Genomic DNA, 25,100 nt, shown 5'->3' with positions numbered 1-25,100 from the left:
TCGTCTTTGCTTTTAACCAGATGGTAAAAGCAAAAGGCAAAAGCTTTTGTCATTGTTTTTTCCATTTGTCTTTTACAATGACAAAAGGGAAAAAGACAAAATGTACTTTTATATTTTCATTCATTCATTTATTTATCCATTTATTGAATTAATTATTTATAATTGGGCACTCACACTCCTGTGATTCCATAGACTGCGACCAACTTGCCTCATCAGAGGTTGGTACTGGCGCTGCAGCGGCGAGCAGAACAAGCAGGAGAAGTAAACACACTCACCGGCCACTTTACCATGTATAATTTTCCACTTCTTGTGAGCACAAATATCTAGTCGACCAATCACATGGCAGCAACTCAAAGCGAGCATCAGAACGGGGAGAAAGGGGATTTAAGTGAACTCAGATCTGACAAAACTGACACTGATTATTGGAAGGAAACACTGGTGGAGGTGGAATTTTGCACAAGTGAACTTTAAAACCTTTGTCTTGGATGTTTGTATGATGAGAGGTTCACTGTCTTCATGTGGTTCTCCAAGCTGCCCAGAAGACCTGATCACCCAGATGATCGTCAAGATGGAGAGTGCAGGCACAAACACCAATGCCTCAGTTCACTTGGGTGCTGCTGGGTCCTGTTGGGTCCTGTTTGCTCACCCAGAGCAAAACAGTCCACATCTCAGTCTGATTGGCCGAGAAAACTCTCTTTCTGCCTGGATATTCACATTTTATTTTAATTTTTTGCTTTTTTTCAACACCAACTAGAGGTTTACATAAAGGAGCCTTAAAACAACATGTAAAAAAGGTGAAATGCCATCAAACACCAGAATTAAATTTGATCTTTTTTTTAATCAAAATGGTGGTCCCAAAATGTATTGCATCATGCGTGATACAATAAACACGCTAAGACGTGGTCCATCGTTTTGGTTTTGTTGTAGCACCTGATGCTTTTCACCAACGTCTGTCAGTTCCCTCTTGCAACAAAGTAGCAGACTTACAGCATTCTCTTGCTTCTTTGTTTGTTTATTCATTTATTCATATATTTTCCTGGCAGGGCATATGCTTTCTTAATTGTATAACAGAATTAACGACACCGCAGGACTGACTTGTTTAGTTTGATGATTGTTACTGATGTTGTACAGAAGAAAATCTTTAATAAAAATGATTGAGTAGCATTTCGTTTTTTTCATGACTATCGTTGCATTTGTGATGTTGAACGTAGCTCAGCGCAGGATGGGCTTTCTTACAAAAAGAATCGCTCTTTTTAGTTTTACTGCAACAGTTTCCCTAAATTGTAGTAAGATAAAATGTTTTAGATGCAGAGAAAAATGGACTGAAAACTTTTGGTACTTTTACCTGAATAGTTCTAAAAGCTGAAATCATTTACATTTTTTCCTTGTACACGTGGGTAAATCCAGCCACATCCATTAATTTCTTTTTGGTTTTGCCTTTTTTTTTTTTAAAGTCTGCCCTTTGCCATGATTTGACTGATTTCCTAATAGTAACCTCTGATCACAGGAGTCCCGGAAATCAGAATAAGAATCTGAAATGCAAACAAACTCAATGTTTGCTTCTTTTGTGTGTTCTTGCCCAACACAAAAACAAACAGTCCTTCCTCCACAGTGCGCACTGTCTGCAGCCTCAGTGGGCGTTTGATGCTGCAGAGATGCTCCGACCCTGAATGCAGTACCTGCTACCACCACCTCCACCGTCCCAACGCCGATCTGAACTTGCTGGAGTCAACCTTGTGAGCAGATCTGGACTGCTGAAGCCTTTTAGGGGTGTTTGCTGTTGACTTCTGAGCAGCAGCGTCACTCAACAACAACAAGTGCACTGTTGACTATTTCATCACCTCGCAGCTCTTTGACCAGACAAATGACCGAACAATTATTAACTGCTGCCGTTTTGACTGGAGCTGCCACTTCTGCTTCAAACTGTTAATCTGTGGACAAGATGTACCAGATGTATCTGGGATTTCTTCTCCTGGTTTGGCTCCCTGCAGTGCTGCGTGGTAAGAATGTGACATTTTTTTATAAGATATCATTGTCTGTCAAAAATGTTCTAAACATTTTTATTAACATATTCATTTCTATTGTATATGTATATGCATATATTTGTAAACTAGCACAAACTGAAGCTCAGTCTTGCCACGCTCCTCTGCTGCATAATGGATTTTATGTCCCTGAAAATGATCGATACTCTCATGGCCAAAATCTTACCTACACCTGCAATCATGGGTCAAAAACGACGGTGGATGTGTGGTGGGTGACCAGCACTTGTCGGAATGGGACATGGCATGACAAACCAGAATGTATCGGTGAGTTTAATAGAGCCCTTGACCTGATGCAACTGACCTGATATGTGGGGGCTGGAGGGGGGACGTGTTGGGAAGAGTGCAACCTAGTCAAGACTGTTTTCAAATGTTCTTATTCAGCTTACGTAATGACATAAAAGCAGGTAAATTTGAGATAAATTTTCAGATCAGGTGGACTGTTAGAACATTAACACAACTTCTATTGCTGAATTATTTAGGATAAGATCAGCTATTTATACACATTTATAAAAGAAATAAAAGACAATCAAGACTTCTTGTATCTTTCTCATTACAGTGAGAGAGAAAACAATTTAATACGTCTGACATAAAGTCAGACGTAGTGATAATCTTTTCTTAATACTCCACCCCAGATGAAAACGCCTGCCTCCCACTAACTGTCCCCAATGCAAATTATGCTCAAAATGCAAGAACTTCGTATGCCAATGGATATACTCTACGAATGAAGTGCAATGAAGGATATAAATTCATAAACAATGACGCTACAGCTAAATGCTCAAATGGGGCGTGGACATCCCTGCCAGTGTGTCAGAGTAAGTCTGCGGCTCCCACATGCTGGCAAAGATCCGACTTCAGTGGGCAAAATGAATGAGCAATCTTGTGCTCCTGCTTACTGTTGGTTACCGTTGCTTACAGGAGATGAGTATTCGTGTGGCGAACCTCCTCAGGTCCCTCACGCCGTCATCATTGATCAGGAGTACAGGGAGCTGTTTGCCATGGACTCACAGGTGACTTATCAGTGTGAAGACGGATACACTTTGCAAGGAGGAAGCAACAACATGTCCATTGTGTGCCACTATGGAAACTGGACCACGCCCTCATCATGCAGTGAGTGGGGCACTTAAAACAAATGTATTTAATGCACTGACAGCATTGTTTGGAAGCAACATGCTTGGGAGAATGCTGCTGGGTCGATACAATTGTGGCAGAAACTGTATTTTTTTTTTTATGAATTCTATTTGTTAGACAGAAAAAATATGTGTTATTACCAGAGAATTAAGGATTCATTTAGGATGGAATGTATTTCGAGGGAAACGGCTCGGCCAATTCCCTGTGCGTCAGCTGCCGTGCCAATCTGCCTATTCTTGCTTTTTGCAACTATCTTGGCCATGCAGCAACCTAAAGCCTTGAGCAGCTGAAGGGAAAGATGCTCCCCACCAACAGTCCTAAGAAAACTAGACTTATCAGTGCGCCAAGGACTGCCTCATGGAACTTGTTAACCTCAACATGAATCACAGCCTGCTATGCAACAACTGGCTGTACACAAAACATTTGCCTTAAATCTCTGACAACACAGCAAAAATATAGGTGGCATCCCACAGTTATGTACATACGAAAATGGCTCTTTATAATCCAATTACAAGTCTAAGTTTTGTTGTGAATGGCAGCCAGTACTCCACACGTTGAAGAGGAAGAGCCAACTCAAACACATGAGGGAGATGATGCAAATCCTGGTATGGAGTCTGTGAACCCAGGTGGGCTTCTGAAGATTAAAATTGATTTTATTTTAAGAGTGAGAGTACTGATGTGTTTGCTGTATCTGACAATTCCAGGATCTTCAGGGTCTGTCAGTAATGGCAACAAACCAATGATTACCAACAGTAAGTATAAAGACACAATTTTGATGTGTATTTGTTACCATACGGTTAGCATGTATGACTCTCCCAGAGCATTTTATGCTTTATGTAATAATAGTGATAATAACATTATCATTACTATTATCACTATGATTATTATTATTAGTAGTAGTAGCAGTAGTAGTATTAGACTACAATATAATTAACATTATTAAATCCAACAAAACATTGGAATTTCATTTATTTTCTGCACTGCAGGCTTTAAATATTTGCCTCAAAAGTGTTTTTTCCTTCTTTTTCAGTCAGACACTGTGGAAAACAGCTCTCAATAGAACATGGCGAGGTAGTACAAAGAGAAAATATGTATTTAAAGTACCAGTGCTCTGGCTATTACAGTCTTGACGGTCCAGATAGAGTGCACTGTTACAGCAATGGCCAGTGGTCTAAGCTACCAGTCTGCAGAGGTATCAACACAACACCCTGAAATCTCACAGTGGTGGATAGCATGACAAAAATGAATGCATCTCTTTTTTCCATTTCCCTCCTGTTTAGCTACCTACTGCCATGTAATCACTGGAGATTACCCAGACTTAGTAGAAGATGGACATAAATATGTCAGAGATGGTGAAGATGTGATATTAAATTGTGTGAGAAAACAACGATGGACAGAAAATTACGCTGTGGGTCGTTGCAGAAATACAATAATTACATTTGCTGGTTGTAAGTATCTCCCCTGAAAAGTTTTCCAAGTGAAAGAGCTGAGCTAACAACAACTTGCTAGAGTTAACATGAATATGTATTCTGTATTGTCGTCATGCTTGTGCAGTGGCATCTCGCGGTATTGCAGCCAAAAGGCACCTCCTTTCCGGTGCCATGGAGCATTTTATGTGTAATACTGCGAGTGGAAACAATTCTAAGAGCTCTGAATTCTAATCCTTACTGCAGCCAATAATATATGGAGGACTAAATTTGCCAAAATTAAATAATTAAATAAAAAAAAAATACATTGTGCTATAATTAATTAATATACAATTAACTAATTGAATGTATAATTAACTAATTAATTAAATGTCTTCTTGAATGTTTTGTTTGAATAATTAAATATCAATTCATTTTATGCAAAAAAATATTTATAATTATTTCTTGACGTATTTAATTATTTTTCATAGTCTTGTGTTGCGGCGCTTCATGAATTTATGTTATCTGTTAGACTCGCCCATCAAAGTCAGTGGGCGGGGCTAATGAGAATCTAGCCTCATTCACTGCCTTGGTCTGAAGTCTTTCCGAACATCCACAAGAAGAAGTAATTTTTCAAAAAAATGGCGGTCAGGTTGATGGAGGATCTCCATGAACTTTCTTTGGAGTCAGCGAGAGATAGTTTTGACCTCCCACAGTATGTAGAAGCAGGACCAGCTGACCCCAATCATGCCACCCTGTGTATGAGAATATGTTCACTAGCTCTGAATCAATCCATTATCTGGAATTGATTTGACTTGACTGGATGTGCAGGGTAACCAATCAGGTTACAATCTGACTTTGATGGGCAACTTTGATAGATAAAAATTGATTCATGAAGCGCTGCAGCACAGGACCATGAAATAATTAAACCCACCATGAAATAATTCATTACATTGTTTTTTGTTTTTTACATAAAATGAGGCGGTATTTTAAATAATTAATAAAATATTCAATTACATATTAAATTAATTAATGAAACATTTAAGTAATTATTTCACAATGTATTTATTTATTTATTCAATGTTGGTAGTTTTAGTCCTCCATAATAATGAGGTAATAACAGGACACTTCAAAGAGCTTTAATTGAGTGGTTGGGGGAGGGAGATGTTTCAGGAAGAATGTTAGTCAGTCAGGCCAACCAGACAGTAACAGCACCTCTGTGGCAGACGAGCTGAACTCATTCTGTCTTTTCTCCCTCTTGTTCTCAGGCTGTAGCAGTGTGACACCGGTGAGTGACACCTTCACCTCCACCTTTTCATGGAAAATGTCTTTTGTTGGCTCAACGTGTCAATAATGTGTCAATCATCTAATTAAATATATCCACTCTTGCTCTCAGATAAATTGGTGCCGAGGTGAAATTACCTACAGACCGGCGCTTGGCTGAAACACATAAAACTGGAGACCACTGAGGGGGAACAAAGTTTCCTTGGTCACAAACACACAACACAATCATTCATTTGCAAGTGTTGGATACTCATTTGAATGTATGTCATTGATGACCTGAATAAAGTCGGAGGGTTCTGAGCCTTCCTCGAGGCAGCTGCTGAGTCTTTGACTATGAATTCTCAAACATCCGTCTTGCACTCCTGCCTTCTTTGCGCCAGCCGAGGTTTAGATACGAAGTAGGAAGCTAGTGATGATGGCTGCAACACACATCAAACTGTAAAACTGCATTGTTGTTCTCATGGAATAATAATAATAATAATAATAATAATAATAATAATAATAATAATAATAATAATAATAACAACAATACTTTATTTACTGGAAGAAGACTCAACCATGAATACCCCCCATCTTTTCTCTCTGCTATTTTCATTGATAAACTTTTTCGAGTAGGCATGGCCAAACTACGGCCCGCATGAAGGCAGTCATATATCACCCCCCCCCCCCTCGCCACCGAAACTTTGGTGACACGTTAGTGTAGCGCGACAGCAATAGCGTGCTTCCGCCCCCACCCCCGCCAACGAAAAAAATGGCAGGACGTTAGCGTTATTTCCAACCAGCGCAACACAAAACTGTCGTGGCCCTCCGACACAATGCAGTTCTGTCATGTGGCCCATTGCAAATAAAGTTTGGCCACCCCTGCTTTAGGCAAACACACCAAACATCAGATGCAGAGTTAATCCGAGCATCATCATCAAAATTGTGTCTGCAAAGGTTTTTTTTTTTTTTTTTTACATAAATTTCAGCAGATTTTGAGGGACTTCTTACAATTTAGTGCTAAGATGAGTAAAGGAAAAAGGCATTAAAATCAGCACCCAAACCACTGAGAACTGCAACAAGGGCCAACAGTGCAGTAGTGTTGTTTTTTCTGTCATAAATAAAGTCATATTGGATAGACAGTACTTGTCCTCTGCAGGACAAACTGTAGCCCTATCAAATAAGTTGAAGTTGAAGTTCACAACTGTCCAACTGTCGTCAGTGCGAGTGATCTGAGTTCGAGATGTTCTGCACGGTTGAAGATGAGTCTAGTCCCAGCAGCGTGCCCAGATAGGAATCTCTTGGGTCCAGCATCTGATCAGGCCTCACAGAGTGGACCAAATTGGTGGGCTGAGGGTTTAGGGTGTACTTCTCCAAAAACGCCAGGTCACTGGCGCCATGGTAGCCGGAGTTCTGCTGCTGCTGCCGCTGCTGCTGCTGCTGCTGCCGCTGCTGCTGCTGCTGCTGCTGCTGCTGCCCCGGAGCCTGAACGCTTGCAACGCCAAGAGTCTGGCCGGGGAGAGACGAGGCCTGCTGATCATTCGGTTCTCCCTGAGTTCCTCCTGCCAAAGGGACAGGAACCAAAGTGACAGGCACACAAATGTTAGGAGGGGGAGTCGCCGTGACCAGGGCCGACTTGGGCTCGGCGCGGTAAGCCTTTGGAGGTGCCTCCAAAGGCGCCACCTTGACCTCTGTGACAGAGCCGGCGGGCGGCTCAGTCAGCCGAGTGCTACTGTGCACGTGGTCCACATGGTACTTGAGCTTGTCTTTCCTCTTGAATGTGGCACTGCAGTGGGCGCAGGAGAAGGGACGAGCGTCCGAGTGGATCACCATGTGCTTCATCAAGGTCTTCTTAATCCGGAATGTCTGGTTGCACTCGGGACACTTGTGGGGCTTCTCACCTGCCACAACGCAAAGAGAACCAAAGAGGTAATAAGTTAGGAGACAAGCTCGGCAGAGGAGATGCTCGGTCCTGTGTGTACATATATGTATATACACACATAAATATAAATATGTATGCTACCAGTCAAAAAATTTGGACGCACACTTCTGATTTAATGTTTTTTCTTTACAGTCTACTATTTACATTGTAGACTGTCACTCAAGGCATCAAAACTATGAATGAACCCATATGGAATATGTCCATCTATCCATCCATTTTCCATACCCGCTTCTTCCCGAGCTCAGGGTCACGGTGGTCTGCTGGAGCCCATCCCAGCTATCATAGGGCGAAGGCAGGGTGACACCCTGGACATATATATTAAATACACCCTGGAAATGTATATTAAAAAAAAAGTAAAATAACTCAAACAAGATTTATATTTTAGATGATGTGGAATAGCCATCCTCCATATAAAATGTATATATATATGAATATATACACACACACACACACACACACACACACACACACACACACACACTGTATATACAGTATAAGGGTGAATGCTCTTGTCCTCAAATAAACAAACAAAGAAGAAGGTGGACAAGGTATCCAGGTTTGTCTGCGCAGGCCACCGTAGCTCACTGGCAAACTTGGGAAAGGGAAGATGAGCGGAAGTTGGTGTCGCTTTTTCTTCTCAAAATATCCAAGTATTACACTCGTAACTAAAACTAAACCTACACACAATATAAATGAAAAACAGTAATTGTTGTTCAGAGTAACAAAATAACTATTTTTTTTATAATTATAAAAAATAATAATTAATTTGTTTTTATTATTTTATTTTTAGAATGTATTGATTTTGACAGGGTGCCGGCCCAGTATGGGAACATGACTCAGGTGGCCTGTCTGAAGCCTTCACACAAGAACAAGCCTGTTTAGTTCATGTTGGTGTGTGAAGCGATGCCCTGATAAACGTTCACAAAGTTACATTAAGCCAGCAGGGGGCGCCATACGAATGGCAGGCAAGTATGAGTGTCTTGCGAACTACAATCTAAAAAATGGAAAAACTATACAGTGTTGCTTCAAACAGCTCTACACAAGACAAAAAATACTGTTACCATTTTTTTTCATCAACATTCATGAGATCCAGCCACTGACTGTAAGTTTAAAGATTATGAGTCATCATGATATTACCCATTGGTTTGCAAACATCCTTTCTGAAGCTGAAAGATTGGTTTCTCTGCGCCATCTTGAGCTTTGGGTTCGTTTTGAAATGGAAAGGTTTCGTAATTTGACGTGCGAGCAGACCATGGAGAAATATGTTATTTGAGCGCTACCAGAGGAGCACTAGGGCAAAGTATGCCCCTAACAAATGCTCACCTGCTAGTAAACTGACAACACTTCAACTATAGCCAGGCCCGCAACTTTATTACCATTATTATGTCCTACTTTACATTTCTTTTTTAACTTAAGACCAACAAAAATATTACCAATGTGTATAGGTACTGTATGAATGTGGTACTAAAATTGACAGCCAATCAATTTCAGTTTTTGGCAACCAACTTTTGGTTGTCCCTGCTGGCCAAATGATAAAATGCACAACAGGCTTTTGGCACTTCCGAGCTGCCCTCTTTTTCTTTTTAACAACAATGTCTGGCCATCTTTACACACAGTCTATCATTGCAGCAAAAGAAGAAACTTTGTGTTAACTTTCTTATGACTGTTTTTTGTTGTTTTTTACCTGAGTGAGTCCTGAAGTGCATCTCTAGATTGGATTTTCCCTTGAATTCTTTCTTGCAGACTTCACACTGATGCACCGCAGTTTTATACCTGCAAACATTACATTAAAAAGTATAAAGTGCAACGGTGAAGTTGAGAACAAAATGAAATCATAAAAACAGAAACATGAATGCAATAATGAGTGGAAATAATACTTCTGCCAAACTTTTTCGCCCAAATGAATGGTTTTGTAGTGGGCGGTCAGATGATCGTGGCGCCTGAAGCATTTGCCACATTCCTCACACTGATGTGCTTTCTCACCTGAAATAAATGAATATGAACAGGTGGCCGCTAACTAGGTTTGTCACATTCTAAATGAGTTTTAGGGAGACCGCAGACCCTACCAGAGTGGATCTTCTGATGTTTGGTCAGATGGTCGTGCCGTATGAAGGTTTTTCCGCACTCGTCACACTCGTAGCGTTTGTCGTCATGGTGAACTCGGAGGTGGAGTCTATGACAGAAGTGGACTGTTGTCAGCTTAGCTTTCCTCCAAAGAAAAGCCTCCCTTGGAACGTCTGCAGTCTCACCTGTAGGAGCTGCTGTGGCGGAAACTCTGTCCGCAGATGCTGCACAGGTGAGGCTTCTCGCCGCTGTGGATCCTCAGGTGCTCTTTGAGTGTTGTCCTATCAGGAGAGAGATTAGCCTCAAGGAGTCAAAGCAGGGGCACCTTTGTACGTTACAAATCTAGGGACTTAGGGGTTCACCTCTCCCGCACTGATTTCCCACACACAAAGCAGGTCCATTTCCTTTTGCCTCCGTGTGTGCACTCAATGTGCCTCTTCCTGTTGCCTGTGTCATTAAATTGTCTCCCACAGATCTCACAAGGAAAAGGACCTGAAAAAACAGCAAAAGCCTGTAGCAAAAACGCATCATTGCATACAAATGTCTGAAGTCATTTTTTGCTTCTTTTGTTCTGTTGTGATTTCTTAATTGTTGCGCAGAGAAAACGGCAGAGTAGTAACTGACTTTACTGTCTTTAAATGAGCCCAAATGCATTCTTAAGCGTTTGTAGAGTAACATTTAATATGACATGACTCCAGAAGGAGAGGTTTCTTTTGGAAAACACATCAGATGCTTGTACTTCCAGATCCAAATCATCTGTTTGATCTGGAAGTGCAACGCTTTCCCCCAACAGCCTTGAATATCAGCTAATACATCTGTGCATCACTAATGCTACCATGAGTACTGACTGAGGCAATCTACACATTTCTGCTCTGCACTGCAGAACCTACTTGTTGCTCTCACACAAACGGTTTAATTTTTATTTTGCTGATATTTATTCAATTTGGCACTTTTCTATGCAGGTCTATGTTGTCTTCTTATGGTTTTATTTTTTTTATATATGTGTCTGATTGTCTGAGATACGACTACAGAATTTTGCTATACAATTGTAAAATGACAATAAAGTCTTCTGATTCTGATTCTTGAGAGTTTGAGTTCTTCCTTGTCTCACCTAAGTGGTACTTCTCTTGGTGCTTCAGCCTGGCAAACCTGGACTTGAAGTACTCGTCACAGAAGGAGCATTTGAAAGGCCGGTCCTGCGTGTGCAGGATCATGTGCTCCTGCAGGTGAGGCCTGCGAGTGAAGGTCTTCAGGCAAATCTGGTGGGTTTAAAATGCATTTGAACAAGATGTGCCTTCTTCTGTGTTTGAGGTTTCTGACGATGGAGATAAAATCTTACAGCACATTTCCAGCCATCACTCTTCCTCTTCTTTTTAGCAAGAAACTCTTGAATGTTGTCTGGATGAAACCTGGAAGGGGCAGGATCAAGACACATGATGCTGTATTGTGGCCCAAGGTGACAGCTATGCTGACCTGTTAAGCATGGACATATTGTGATGAATAGACTCTTGATTTCACTATGAGATCTAGGGACACAGTTTTGTGGATGTAAACATGAAAATCATCAGGACGGCAGCAGAGGTCCTCACCTACGGACGTGCTTGGCCAGAGTCTTCTTGCTAGCGTGCAGCTTGCTGCAGAAGGGACACTGGTGCTCCTTCTTCTGAAAAGGGGCGTCGCCGGCATGCTTGTTCCTGTGGACACTCAGATTGGACTTGGTGGAGTAGCGCTGCAGACAGATGTCGCACTGGAATGGCTTCTCTCCTGTGTGCACTCTGGTGTGACTCTCATACTTACCTTTTTAAAAAAAAAATATATATATACATTCATACATAAATTTACATATATACACATATACATACATACATACATACATACATACACACATACATACATACATACACACATACACACATAAATACATAACTTCACACGCACGCATATCTATATGTATGTGCATAGGAGCAGCATTTTACAATTTACAAGTGTAAAATGGGATTTCTAGTTTGATTACAATGAATATTGTGAATATATTATTATTATTATTATTATTATTATTATTATTATTATTATTATTATTACAATTTTCTTTTCTATTTTTTGAACTGTTTTTATATTTGATAGCCTTGCTGCTGCTAACTACATTAGCACAAATGTTAACATGCCAACAGATCTTTGTAATGTTCTGTTTGTGTACAAATGGTGATGAGAGCAGTGAGCATCTTTTTGCCAGGTCCCCACCTGCACGGTCAAAGACCTTTTCACATTTGGGACACTGGAGGATCTTCTTGCTGGAGCTGACAATGATGATTGGAGCCAGGCCTTCGGGGTACACTGGACTCTGGGTGGAGCTTCCTGTAGCTGGATCGGGATTCTCCCTATCAGTTTGTTTGCTTCTGCCCACAGAACCTGAGCGCTGCTGACCTGTATGCTTGTTCACTTTGCAAACCTTTCTTCTCTTGACCGCCTCATTTAGGTTTCCATCCTCTTCTACCTCATCCACTAGGTCTTCCTCTGGAGGAGGCTGCGCCAACTCCTTCAACTCCAGTTTCGCCGCAGCCGTCTTCTCTGCTTTTTTGCCGGCTCCATCATTTTGCTTACTGAGATTATCTTCAGGTATGCTGTTCTCACTGCCCATTTTTTGATACTTAGTGGGCATTCTCCTGCTGCGGGTGGACTTCCTCGTAGTAGCACTCTTCTGCTTTTCTGCCAAAGCCTCCTGATGCATATCAGCCTGACTCTCAGCCACAAGGACGTGCAGGGAGCTTTCAGTGCATCCCTGGAGGCTTCCATTAGGGCACTGGTCGTCAGTTGTGCTCTGTACGTCTGTGTCAACCGCTGGAGAGTCGCTGGAGGTGGTCTCCACCTCAGGAGACCCTCTCCTGTCATCCCGCCTTGCACTGTTGCCTTCCTCACACAGCAGCTTCAGCATATCCATCATGTCCAGGAACCGAGCAGCTTCGATTAGAGGCGGTAAGTCTGTCTCTGCAACAAAGCATTCCGACGTGTACATGAAGCTGAGCAGGTGCTGGAAAACAGAGTCGTCCACGTGATCCAGGGTCACACGGGTCATGCCAGGGTTCTTGGACAACTCGGCATGGAAGTAGCTGCTCCCATGGGCCAACACAACCTTGTGGGCGCTGTACAGGTTCCCTCCCACACACACTGACACGTCGCAGAACCTTCGACGGGCCCGGTCCTCATTCAAGAACCTGAGGAGGTTCTGAGCGTGCTGCGACATGGTGAGGCGTGTGCTCTGTGGGCTCGGCCCTGAGGCACTTTCAATGTTTGGTGGGACATCGACAACACTCCCCCCCGGTTGTGTGGCAGACTGGTGGCAGGAGGCCACCTGCCGGCTGGCACTGGGGCGCACAGGATTCCCGGTCTTTCTCTTCATTGGTGTCGTAGTAGAGAAGAGGAAATACACTGAACACAAAAACAAATGTCTGCGAGTCAGTCCAGAGAAGACTGTGAGTTATTAACACTTAGGTTAGGTGTAAACGCTGTTATGAACTGATTATGACACAAACGCACAGCATTGAAGTGGAGATGTGTTCTAGAACTCATGGAAGGTGCAGAATAAAATGCACCCTGTGGCCTAATGTAGCGTTTGCGGGGGGGCATATGTACACGCGGAAGAGCACATTCACAAAGCAAAGCAGACTACAACGACGTGCAAGATTTACGCACTTACAGTAAAGTTACATTAAATTAATAAGGGTCCAAGTGGCTTGATTAGCATATTCGCTCTCCACCTCAGGGACCCCTAACATCCTGTCTGTTGCCTGACGGTCGGGCCCCCCATCCGGGGAGACTGTTGACAAACGACCTTCGATGCTACCCCGTAGATTGAACTGCTATATCTGTTCCGTCCGTAAAGCCGCTATCTTACCTCCGGAAGTCCGGCCATGCGTTCAAAAAACGCCCTAAATAGGTCCGCAGAGGCGTATAAAGTGAACAATAAACCGAGGAATATGAGTTTCCTGAAAGCTTGCAACGCCCCGTCTCGCCATCCTACCACAGATGTCTGACCTCTCAACAAACTGCTCGCCCATTGGCTGCCTGAGCTGTAGTCCACCGCTTGTTGTTTTTCCAGGGTAAAATATAGTGGTCGCGGGAAAACAACTATTCCATCTGTCTGCGGTGTTTTGTTGTTTTGTTGTGTGGTCGGTTTCTTTCAAAGCCCCGTGAGTCAAGGGCATAAAAATTGGAATCACACAAACTAGATTTGCGTTGCGCCAAGTGACGCGAGGATTGTGGGTAACGTAGTCTTATGCAGCATAGCCTTGTGTCTCGTCCACCGACAGTGGACTTTTACTCCAAAACAAACAAACAAACTAAACAAACAAACAAACAAACAAACAAACAAACAGTCTGTTGATTTTGAAGCAACATCCAGACACCTGGCTGGGGTAAGACAGGACAGTATCAATTAATTTAAATGTGCTGAATTGGTAATTTGCAAAAACTGCAATTCATCCACTAATTATCTCATAAAGCACACTTCTGTTGAATGACAACTACTATGTATATCAATAGCATGTAATATATAAGCTATAATTATAAGCTATATCTTTTTTAGAAAAAGAAATACATTCCGTCTAAGGTGACTCAGTGCCTTTAAGTTATTAGACAAATTAGTCATCTTCATTCAATCAAACTTTCTTTTTTCCATTAATTTTTGTTGTCATAGTCCATGTCACGAATACTAGGTATAATTTGACTGACAAAAAAATAGAAGAAAAAGAAAAAGAAAGAAAGAAAAATATTTTTGTCTATTATTTGAATACAGGCCTAAACAACCTGCAACCTCTAACTACTGCCCTTCCGTGCGTTCAAAGAAAAACCTTGCTGTGACGTCTGTGATGTTTTAATGAGAGATTAAAAGCTGTGGCCTTCTTTTAAAGATTCGGCTTCTGTCCAGCCACCTGCCTCAGCCAAAAAAACATGGAAGCACATGGTGTGTAAAACATGCGCATGCATGTGCGTACACTGAGGGACTGTTTTGTTTGTTGTTGTTGTTGTTGTTTGTTTCCTTTGCAAAAGAGAACATACAAATTTACCCAGCCAACATGAGTTAATTCCATAGCCTGACCTCCTGTCCTTTTCATCAGCTGGACCTTGATTGTCTTTGATATAAAAAATATTTGTTTCCCCTTCCAGGGGAAACTGTTTGGAGCTGCTCAAATTGAGCCCCTCCCTGCTCCAACACGTTTAAGTGCATTAGCTTAATCCCTCCTTTCTGACTCGCAACACACCGAGCACATTTCTTTTCCAGCCAGGACACAAATGCACAGATAAACAGAGCTGAAGATGAGGATGAACACACAAATGGTCAGAACCTGTCTTTGACACAAAGATGAAGAAACTGCCAAACATCTCGTAATTTTGGGAACTTGCAGAGGACAATGTTGAGATTCGGTGCACATGTGTGGATTCTGTGGTTGCTGTGTGCAGGTAATAATTAGAAAGACTATACTGTTGTGTAAACTAGATAATCGGCTGCAACATATTGTTCAGCCATGGTTGCTCTATTTTGCACATTGAATTTTATATTCAATGTGCAATAACCAGTAAATGTTGCTGTCTTAACTTCCTGATCCTTTCAACAGGTCATTCAACTCGTACATTAGACTTACGTCATTTGGTTTTGCTGTATATGTGAAATGTTTCCGTTTCTCTGTTGTTGTTTTTTTTCGATGAACTACTTTTTAAAGGCAGGTTGTTTATGTCTCCCTTAGGCACCTTGACCGAGGCAGACGTCAGTGGGTGTGAGCAGCCATGCCAAAACGGCGGCGTCTGCGAGAGCCACAATGGCGGCTATAGATGCCTTTGCTCGCAACAAAGCCAAAACGGGCGGCTGTATGGCGGCGAGACCTGCGCCACGGCGCTCTTGGGCTGCGATGGCAACCAGTGTGACGACGGAGGGGTGTGCTCGCCCTTGCTCATCAACGGCCAGCACACTTACACCTGCATCTGCCTTGCGGGCTTCACAGGCTCCAGGTGCCAGACTAACACTGTCTTTTCATTTGAGTCCCGCGGTCACATGTACATTGAGACAAGGCTGCTGGATCCCGAGGCCCCTCTGAACGTTACCTTCAGCTTCAGGACCGAACGACCCGTGGGCACTCTCCTGCAGCGCCGAGTGGACGACCTGCTGCTTAGCATTGAGCTAATGGACGGCCAGCTCAGCCTGCGCAGCCAGAAGGGTCACGGCTCCAGCACTCTGGTGCAGCAGCTGCCAAAGTACCTGTCCAGTGGCAGGTGGCACACGGTGGAGGCCTCGCTGGGTGGTGTGGTAAGTCTCATCAGGATGCTCTGCACTGAGGGCAGTTGCCACAGAGACTCAGGAGCTAACTTCCAGCTGCTCAGACAAGCTACCGCCCTGCCCGAGCCGGGAACAGCTCGCCAAAGCCTCTTCCTGGGAACCACAGGGCCAGGGTCAGAGTCAGGCCGAGCCGATGGGGATGCAGACCGACCGGCGTTTCTGGGCTGCTTCAGGGATGTGTTTGTGGACTCGCACCTGGTGCTGCCCATAGCGGTGGCCGCTAAGTCAGACGCTCAGGTGAACGTCACCGTGGGCTGCAACGACCGGGACAAGTGTGATGACGGCCCGTGTCAAAACCGAGGGCGCTGTGTGAGTCGGGGCTGGAGGAGCTACGTGTGTGAGTGCCACAGGCCACACGAAGGGAGCAACTGTGCAGAGGGTAAAACACACACATTGTCAAGACCACTGCGTCCCACTTAAAATGAAGACACAAAAAATTTACCTCCACTTGCAGATTGTCCTGTTTACCATAAGCCTCCATTTGTTGTGCAATATTAGAGCCAGATTAAGCTAAACAAACAAGTTGGTCAACACCTATTTATGAATGTCCTGATACCTTCAACACTGGTCATCTTTAACAGTGGTTTTCCAAAGTGGCAGCTGCCAGGGGAAGCTCAGCGACATCACAGAAAGATGGAGAGAAGATAAGAAAATAATGCAAACGAATAAATAGATAAATAATAAATGATAATAAATAAATCAAATTATCTTTTAATTGTTATTATCAGATATAATCTAATTATTGTTTGATCATTATTATTAAATAGACTCTAATAAGACTGGGGGAAGGACAGAGCACCACCTGTCCCTCAGAGATGGGTGGACAGGATCCTTCCCCTCTTCCTAACCCCAACCACAGCCCCAAGGTTAGTGCTAGGGTTACGGTTTGTGCAAGGGTTACTATTGGGTTTGGGGGGAAACAGGCAATAGAACTTAATAAAAAACAACAGTGTATGGTATGACCTTTTTCCCGCGTTTAAAACATGTTGAGATTTTTATGTTCAACTATCATAGAACAGTCATCTGAGTGAGTCTTGTTTTTGAGAATAAACTTCGGGTGAAAGCTGCCACGGGCTATTAGTGTGGGCTAAATGCCCAGCAACAAAGTGCTAAACAATGGAGAAATGCCAGTGTTCTGAGGTCTGCCCCCTCAATGCTAATATAAACCCTACCCACCTACTAACAATGATAAATTAATAGATTCAAAACTGGCTACAAAGACTTATTCTGACGCATAGTTTCAGTGTTAAAACTGATCAAAAAAATTGACTTTGTCAGCAATTTTGAAAAAAAAAGTTTGCAACAACATCGACAAAGTAAAGTAAAGAAAAGAACAATGAACAATTTCATTTTTGGAACCTTGAACCTGAAATTTGGAATTATTAAGTGTGCACATGACTAGTTCATTTTAATTTTGTGATCTGAAATTTAAACTAGTTAATGTAGAGAGGGAACTTTCCCAACAATGAATGAAAGAGTACATTTCAATCATCACTTTGGTGGTATTCATTTAATTTGAGCTGTAAGCCAAGGCAGTGCATAAGGACAGCCCAGCTGTGGAAGCCACTGCTGCAAAAAACAAAAAAAGAAAAAGCAAGAATTGGCAAATACAGTAAGGAAATATGAGGCAGCATACATGAATTATAGCTTTACAGCCAAACCAAAAAATGGCCATGATTATCAACATGTTAGTTGATTCTTATTCTAAAGAACTGTAATATTTATGGAATAGCAAATAAAAGTCAGAAAAACATACTAAAAGTTGACATTTCTTTACATATTTTGTAACATTACTGCTAACATTATTAGCTGTTGGTTTGCAAAGGGGTCCCCATCCAGAAGCTAATGTTGTTTGGGGGGCCATGGTGTGGGAAAGTCTGGAAACTCCTGACCTGTAACATACTCAGGCTTCTCGAGGTTAGTGACACTTAATCATGAGGAAGTAATATCAGAGAATGAATATGTTGTAAATAACAAGTGGTTTTACATAAATTCTACTTTGTGAAATAGACACTCGCATTGTTTTGGCAGATCCTGAAGAGTTGCAAAGGCCAATAACTGATTTCAAATGACATTGTATGCAAGTCAGAGGTCAAGTTCAACCTCAAGGCTTCATTACCGCCCACACAAATCCACGCATTTGCTTTTAAAAGAGTAGCCCTACCTGTAAGACGATGAAATTGGTCAGCAGAGTCTAAAGGAGCTTAGAGCCATAGTAGAAATAGCATGGAGTGCAAGAATTAGGGAGCATTCGGCAACACCTTGGATGAGGATTAAAAAAAACGTGGTTGCAGGAGCTCGCCAGCAGCAGACCAAAGTCTTACAGGCTCGACGACTGCTTGCTTTCCAGGAATAGAGTGCTAGCTCATCGTCGGCACTCAGCTTAAAATAGCAGCAAAAGTGAAAGTCAGTAACTACAATAACTCACTACTTTACAAATGTAAAGAACACAACATTTTTGTTGTTTTTGATGAAGAAGCGGCACCTGTGATGACATTTAGTCATGACTGCTGGTTTCTGGAGAAGAGTCAGAGTAGAATATGTCGATAAAACAGTTGTATAATCAATTGTATCTTAACTTCTATGGAGGCCAGATTGGCCATAATTCAGGTTTTAAAATTTCCAATGTGACATAGATAAAGTATATCTGGCCTATTCCTGAGGAACACTCCATGCTATGTGAACTTGATCAGGCTTCTGTGTTTGCTTTTGACGTCTCGTCCCCTTTGTCCCCTTTATGCCTGCAGAGTACATCACCGCCAGGTTCGGAGACAAAGACCTTCCCAGCTACGCTTCATTCTCACTGGACGACCGCCCCGGCAACGGCATGACCGTGTCCATGTTTGTGCGCACCCGGCAGCCCGGCGGCCTGCTCCTCGTGCTGGCTAACAGCACCAGCCAGTACCTGCACGTGTGGTTGGACGAGGGCCGGGTCAGAGTCCAGGTCAACGGCTTCCACGCCCTCACGGGCAGGGCAGCGGTCAATGACGGCCACTTCCAGCTGTTGACTGTGAGGCTGGACGCCACCGAGGCCTCCTTGCTCCAATCCACCCAGAGCCAGGGCTCCGCGCACATCACGCCCATCCAGGCCAACCCCGAGGACCTGGTTTTCGTCGGTGGGCTGCCCGACCCGAAGGCCTCCGCTTATTTCGGTGGCCACTTCAAGGGCTGCGTCCAGGATCTGAGACTGAACAGCAAACGGCTGCAGTTCTACCCCATTGCCGCTCCGGTGGAGTCGTACGCCCTGGAGAAGCTCGTCAACGTGGCGCGAGGTTGCAGCAGCGACAACGCCTGTGCCGTGAGTCCCCGCAGCCTCACGGTACCAACTTCCTGGACCTCCGCTAACAAGGTTTCACCTTGTTTTGCCGTCTCTCTCGCTCAACAGGTCAACCCCTGCCTCAACAGCGGCGTGTGTTTCTCCGTGTGGGACGATTTCATCTGCAACTGCCCGCCCAGCACAGCAGGGCGGCGCTGCCAGGAAGTGAAATGGTGCGAGCTGTCTCCCTGCCCAACCATGGCAACGTGCCAGCCGCGCTCCCACGGCTTCGAATGTGAGCTTCCCCAACTTCCTTCGTTATGTAGCAATCGATGACGTGCAGTGAGATTCATGGCTGGTGAGGCGCTGACTTCCATCACAATCAGATCCACAAATATATGAACCCAGCAGACTATATTAGTCACCATTTGACAGCAAGGGCCAACTCAATTCATGGCAGCGGCAGTTAGTAGTGGCACTTCCTGCTTCCTGCCTTCCACTTTAGTCGGTGACTGAGACATTTACCACTGCCCTGCCACGCAACTGCTGATGTTATGGGCATATTTTGTAAAGCAGTCGTCAGTGTTGCACTGGATTCGCTGGCAGTAGCATTTCGTGATCTGATTTCTGCATTCATTTAGTTTTCTTCATTAATCTCTCAGTTGCTGGTGTCTCACGGATACACACACACACACACACACACACACACACACACACACACACACACACACACACACACACACACACACACACGTTACCCCACATAGAGGCAGCGGTAATTATGAAATCTTTGCCAGATGAAAATGTTACATTGTTCTAATACAGTAGAACAATGACGGCTTCTTACTCTGCAGCTGGGGAGTAGCATAAGAATGTTTGGGCTGACGAGTGCACCCACATACAGTATATTGTGCACACACATATATTATAAACATTAACTAAACTATGGAAAGTCAGGGGGGCATATATTGAAAGTGTTTGAAACATTTTATTGCCGACATACAGAGAGACAGTGACACGTTCTCATTGCATGGCGGAGCACAGTTTGTGACATATTGTGCAATCCAAGGTGAGACTCAGCTCGCTGCTGCCTCACTCACTGTTTGTGTCTTCCCCATATTTGAATGGAAATACACAAATTCTGCGATTTTTTTAAATTAAATAAAGTCCAAATTGTTTAAGTTAAATTATTTAGAGAATTATTTGGAGTTTGCATGTTCTCCCTGTGTCTGCGTGGGTTCTCTCCGGGTTTTCCAGCTTCCTCCCACAGTCCAAAAACATGCATGTGAGGTGAATTGGAAACTCTAAACTGACCGTAGTTCTGTGTGTGAGTGAGTGCAAATGGTTGTCTGTCTTTGTTTGTCTCTATGTGGCCCTGTGCTGAACAGGCAACCTTCGCCCTATGACAGCTGGGAGAGGCTCCAGCAGACCCCCACAACCCTGAGCTCAGGATGGATGGATGGAAAATTACTTTACATTTCAAACGATTTGATAAAAATTACTATTTCATGTATTTATTTTATTTTGTCCATGAGTGAGGCTCTGCCTTCCTGCCTCACCTGACTGCCTGTCACTGGTAGGAGCAGAGAAGCTGGGGAAAGGATTGATGGGAAAAGCCTTTTAGAGAAGCCTATTTCTGAGCTTGCTGCGGTCCCCATCAGGACACCCGCTGGTAAAGGGAGCTGATTAATTACACAGTGACTGATTGCGGGAGGGAACAGAGTTGAGGCAGGGATCCCACGCAGGATTCCTCTAAGACACGCTAATCCCTGGGTCAGATTAGATCCCACCTGCACGTGGAGTTTCATGATGACTAGATGAAAGAGCCCGCCAGAAATGTCACGTGTTCGCATGGAGAGTGCTGCTGATCCAGAGCAGTCCTCCAAGCTCCAAGGCAAACTTTTTTTTTTCATTTCAGGCGGCAATGTTTATGTGTGGATTCAATGTGTGTAGTTTTTTTGGAGAGAAAAAAAATCCACAAAGCCAATGAGTATTTTTTTTTTTTTACAGATGTAGAGTACAATTGTTTGGTCATACATAACTTTTTTGGACATTAATGTGATTGCAGAATATTTTACAATATTGGAACCAAGTAAAACAGGTTGAGATGTTTCCATTTCTTATAGGCCTGATTGACTTGGATTATTTGGAATTTATCTACAGTCGCAATGTGATAAACGCGTAACATTATGTTGTGTACTGCAGGACTCAGCTGGAAAAATAAGGCTTCAGGGATGAGACTTAAAACCTGCTTCCACGCAATTGTTTGGCACTTAGTGTAAGAATGGGTCATTTTCCTTGAAACTGTAATTTATTTCATCTCTGTTTTTGCTTTTTTTGGCGCCTTCTTTCTCCCTCAGGTTTGTCCAACGTGACTTTCGGCACTGGCAGCAGCCTTCTCCACTACAGGAGCAACGGAAGGATCAAGCACAGGCTGAGCAGCGTCTCCCTCAGCGTCCGCACCAGGCAGTCCGCCGCCACGTTGCTTCACGCACGGAAAGATTCGGAGCGGCTTTCCATCTCTCTCATCGGCTCTCACCTGGTGGTGGAGCTCCAGACCGGGGCTGACAGGGACGTCCGCAGGCTGACCCTGCAAAGCCAGGCTCCCGTCAGTGACGGAGAGTGGCACCGTGTGGAGGTCAGCCTGGAGAGCCAGACCCTCCCTGCCTCCAGGTGGACCATGGCTCTCGATGGAGACAAGGAGGCCGCGAGCATTTCTGCAACCAGTGCGGGAGACCTGGATTTCCTCAAGGAAGGGTCGGACATCCTCCTGGGGGGTCCCGACGCCGGAGCCACCTTCTCCGGCTGCCTGGGGCCAGTGGAGATTGGTGGCCTGTTGCTGCCGTTCCACCACGATACGGAACTCAACTTCCCCAGGCCTCAGCAGGAGCTCTTCTCCAGAGTGAACAGCGGGCCTGCGCCGCGCTACGGCTGCTGGGGGACCAACGTGTGCGCCCCGGACCCCTGTCAGAACGGGGGCTCGTGCGAGGACCTGTTTGACCTGGGCCGCTGCGCCTGCACCGCCGAATGGACGGGGCCGACGTGTCAGGAGCTGACAGATGCCTGCTTCTCAGCCCCGTGCGCCTTTGGAAACTGCAGCAGCGGCGGGGATCTGCTGGCGGGGTTCAGCTGCGAATGTGAGCCCGGCTACAGCGGCGAGCAGTGCGAGGTGGAGGTGGACGCCTGTGAAGACAGCAAATGCGTCCACGGCGCCACTTGCCTAAAAGGGCTGCAGGACTACTCGTGCCTCTGCCCTCAGAACCTGACGGGCCAGTACTGCGAGTGAGTCGTCCCACAGTTTAGTCAAACCTGCCACGCCAGGCGGATGCACAGCAGATGACACCCTACCGGTAGAGAGACCATAGAGAAAGTTTGCAAAGGTGGACTTAAAGCTCAGATTAGGGGTCACTCGCCAGGATGTCAGCGCTCGAAGCTTCTGGTACTGTAGGTTGCGAGAGGCAAACACGAGCCGCAAGTCACGCACTCACAGTTAGCTTCTGCGTCACATCACTAAACTTTTGCTGAGCCACTTTGAGGTAAAATAAAAGCATGTGGGCTCCAGTACCATTTTTTTGTCGCTCTTTTCAAGTGAAGACCAATTCTGATAACACTGCCACAACAAAAACAACCAAGATAATTTAGCAGCAGCTATTGTTTGTGACCCCTAGTAGCGTCTACTACGACTCCCGTGTTCAATCTCAGTGCTTCCAGCTGGCGTGCAGGGTAGCAGTTACATCTCAGACTTCTTGCCATGTCCTAATCTGACTGACTGACCCACAACCTGGTCTCTTGCAGCGAGAAGGTCCCAGAAATCCCGTGGTACATTGAGATCAATCCGTAAGTGCTGCCATGGTAAAAACCCACAACTCTACGACAGGAGCACTGGAGGCTTGACATTTTGCTGCTCTTTTTCATGCAGGCTCCCTCACTTCTCCATCTCCACCTGCATGGGCACAAGATGGAACTACAGCTGCTTCCACGGAGGGAACTGCTCTGAGGACGACAACGGCTGCAAGTGCCTGCCTGGATTCACCGGCCAGTGGTAAAGCAGCAACATCTAATCCCCCTCACCACACTTTGTTGAGAGCCCAGGGTTGCCCAGTATCTTCACATCTTAGATCAATTGTGCTCATTATGTCTTCAGTTATAAATTGATTTATATTTATGTCTGATTAAAAGAAAGATGTCAACTCATCTTCACATCTTGACAACATATTTACAAACTGTTTGTGCTTTCAACATTGTGCTTTTTGGTAGGAAGTAAAAACAGACTAATAACATCAGAGTCTGCATAGAGAACAGGGGGCATCAGTGCCCTTTGTGACATCACAGTGGGTATATTTTTAAGAACTAACACTGCAAAACTACGTTTTGCATCATATCGGACGGATAAACTCTAAACAGCAGCACAATGTCACACACGGCTTACTGTGCAGCAGTTTATTTTTTTAAAATTGCGTTTTTTCTTTTATTTTTGTCACACATTGTTCTGCATTTTTCCTTGCAGGTGTGAGAAGGACGTGGACGAATGTGTCTCGGAACCCTGTATGCACGGAGGCTTCTGTCTCAACTATGTGAACCGTTTCGAGTGCGTGTGTGACTTGAACTACTCTGGCATCTATTGCCAGATGGACGTCAGCGACTTCTACCTGTACATCTTCCTGGGCCTGTGGCAGAACCTCTTCCAGCTGGTGTCCTACCTGGTGATCCGTTTTGACGACGAGCCGGAGATCGAATGGGCCTTCCCGGTCAACGACTAGGACCCGCCTCACCTGCAACGGGGCCAGAGAAGAGCACCAACTCTGCACTGCAGAGACAACCTGTTTTTGGAATGTGCTATGAATCTACTTACTGTAAAGGGGAAAGTACAAATGGATCTGTTACTACTAAATATGATAATTAATAGTTATACCTTCAAGAACATAGAATTTCTTTTGGCTTAGAGGTCCGATATCATACCCGTTTACAACCCTGCGTTTTTCAACCACAAGCGAAGCAGTTTGGCCCAATTAATTACCCAAAAACATATCTACAGCATATTTAGCCGTCCGTTAACAGCCTCCTGCTGTTTTCTGCCAAACCTGATTCTTGCTGGATCTTCCACATGTTTGTACGGGGGTTAGGATATGGTGGTCACAGAGGGCAGAGCCAACACCAGCACACACAAATAAAAAAAAAACTGAGCAAGCAAAGCAAGTAATAATTGAATTATCATTCATGTGGATTTACAGGTTTGGGTCACACAATGTTGTTTGGATAATTTTGGACCTTTAGCGTCATATTGACACTCTAGCGAACTAAATTCTGGAACCTTTGAAACCAAAGAGACAAGTTTGTTTTCTGACCTCAGTGACTGAAAAGGGAAACAATTAACTCATGAGCAGCAGGTACATAGAATATAAGCATACACAATGGATGTATTTTATGTGGTTGACCTACTGTTAGTTTGTCCTGTGCCTTAAAAATCACATGTGGAGCAAAGCTTTCTAATCATGGTGTGTTTCAGTCTGACTGCTCAGGGACAATCTAATACACAGCTTTAACCTCTAATGCTAATCCATAGCCGAGAACATTTATGTAAATGTGCGTGTTTATGTGTACCTAATATATTGTGATGATGGCCATGACGAATGCAGTGCAGACAGTTTTTGATCTGAGGGGGGGGAAGAAT

The 25,100-nt window shown here is 44.1% G+C and overlaps 3 protein-coding genes across 3 annotated transcripts; 2 read left to right on the top strand and 1 right to left on the bottom strand.

Moving 5' to 3' along the window:
• Nucleotides 1-1,842: 1,842 nt before the first annotated feature.
• On the top strand, nt 1,843-6,175 carry LOC142884906 (complement factor H-related protein 1-like). Its single transcript, XM_076020889.1, has 8 exons — nt 1,843-2,000; nt 2,115-2,306; nt 2,675-2,854; nt 2,958-3,149; nt 3,710-3,796; nt 3,875-3,922; nt 4,201-4,362; nt 4,451-6,175. The coding sequence occupies exons 1-8, from the start codon at nt 1,943-1,945 to the stop codon at nt 4,633-4,635; spliced, it is 1,104 nt and encodes a 367-aa protein (XP_075877004.1). The 5' UTR covers nt 1,843-1,942; the 3' UTR covers nt 4,636-6,175.
• Nucleotides 6,176-6,597: 422 nt separating this feature from the next.
• Nucleotides 6,598-14,020, bottom strand: zbtb41 (zinc finger and BTB domain containing 41). The gene is made up of 11 exons (XM_076020815.1): nt 13,738-14,020; nt 12,087-13,271; nt 11,435-11,642; nt 11,185-11,254; nt 10,957-11,104; nt 10,208-10,337; nt 10,031-10,126; nt 9,848-9,954; nt 9,659-9,764; nt 9,466-9,554; nt 6,598-7,740 (listed from the first exon to the last, which is right to left on the bottom strand). Exons 2-11 carry the CDS (start codon nt 13,240-13,242, stop codon nt 7,058-7,060), a joined length of 2,793 nt encoding a protein of 930 aa, XP_075876930.1. The 5' UTR covers nt 13,243-13,271; nt 13,738-14,020; the 3' UTR covers nt 6,598-7,057.
• A 1,553-nt stretch (nt 14,021-15,573) lies between these two features.
• Nucleotides 15,574-25,086, top strand: LOC142884284 (protein crumbs homolog 1-like). Its single transcript, XM_076019797.1, has 7 exons — nt 15,574-16,552; nt 18,921-19,471; nt 19,559-19,724; nt 21,790-22,711; nt 23,225-23,266; nt 23,349-23,471; nt 23,937-25,086. Exons 1-7 carry the CDS (start codon nt 15,574-15,576, stop codon nt 24,187-24,189), a joined length of 3,036 nt encoding a protein of 1,011 aa, XP_075875912.1. The 3' UTR covers nt 24,190-25,086.
• Nucleotides 25,087-25,100: the final 14 nt, after the last annotated feature.

The sequence above is a fragment of the Nelusetta ayraudi genome, unplaced genomic scaffold, assembly GCF_046127955.1.
Source record: "Nelusetta ayraudi isolate G7.1 ecotype Tasmania unplaced genomic scaffold, CSIRO-AGI_Nayr_v1 ptg000011l, whole genome shotgun sequence".
NCBI lineage: Eukaryota > Metazoa > Chordata > Actinopteri > Tetraodontiformes > Monacanthidae > Nelusetta > Nelusetta ayraudi.
The sequence above is the reverse complement of the archived record's forward strand: the minus strand, read 5'-3'. Positions and strand labels throughout refer to the sequence as shown.

What these genes read in the sequence shown, in the direction of transcription:
- LOC142884906 (XM_076020889.1), top strand. Translation starts at nt 1,943, where the DNA reads ATGTACCAGATGTATCTGGGATTTCTTCTCCTGGTTTGGCTCCCTGCA. An exon ending in GACCACGCCCTCATCATGCA is followed by an intron (nt 3,150 to 3,709) that starts GTGAGTGGGGCA and finishes TGTGAATGGCAG; the next exon opens with CCAGTACTCCACACGTTGAA. An exon ending in CAAACCAATGATTACCAACA is followed by an intron (nt 3,923 to 4,200) that starts GTAAGTATAAAG and finishes CTTCTTTTTCAG; the next exon opens with TCAGACACTGTGGAAAACAG.
- zbtb41 (XM_076020815.1), bottom strand. Translation starts at nt 13,242, where the DNA reads ATGAAGAGAAAGACCGGGAATCCTGTGCGCCCCAGTGCCAGCCGGCAG. An exon ending in CTGGCCAAGCACGTCCGTAG is followed by an intron (nt 11,255 to 11,434) that starts GTGAGGACCTCT and finishes TGCCCCTTCCAG; the next exon opens with GTTTCATCCAGACAACATTC. An exon ending in GTGATGGCTGGAAATGTGCT is followed by an intron (nt 11,105 to 11,184) that starts GTAAGATTTTAT and finishes TAAACCCACCAG; the next exon opens with ATTTGCCTGAAGACCTTCAC.
- LOC142884284 (XM_076019797.1), top strand. Translation starts at nt 15,574, where the DNA reads ATGTCTCCCTTAGGCACCTTGACCGAGGCAGACGTCAGTGGGTGTGAG. An exon ending in TGGTACATTGAGATCAATCC is followed by an intron (nt 23,267 to 23,348) that starts GTAAGTGCTGCC and finishes TTTTTCATGCAG; the next exon opens with GCTCCCTCACTTCTCCATCT. An exon ending in CCTGGATTCACCGGCCAGTG is followed by an intron (nt 23,472 to 23,936) that starts GTAAAGCAGCAA and finishes TTTTCCTTGCAG; the next exon opens with GTGTGAGAAGGACGTGGACG.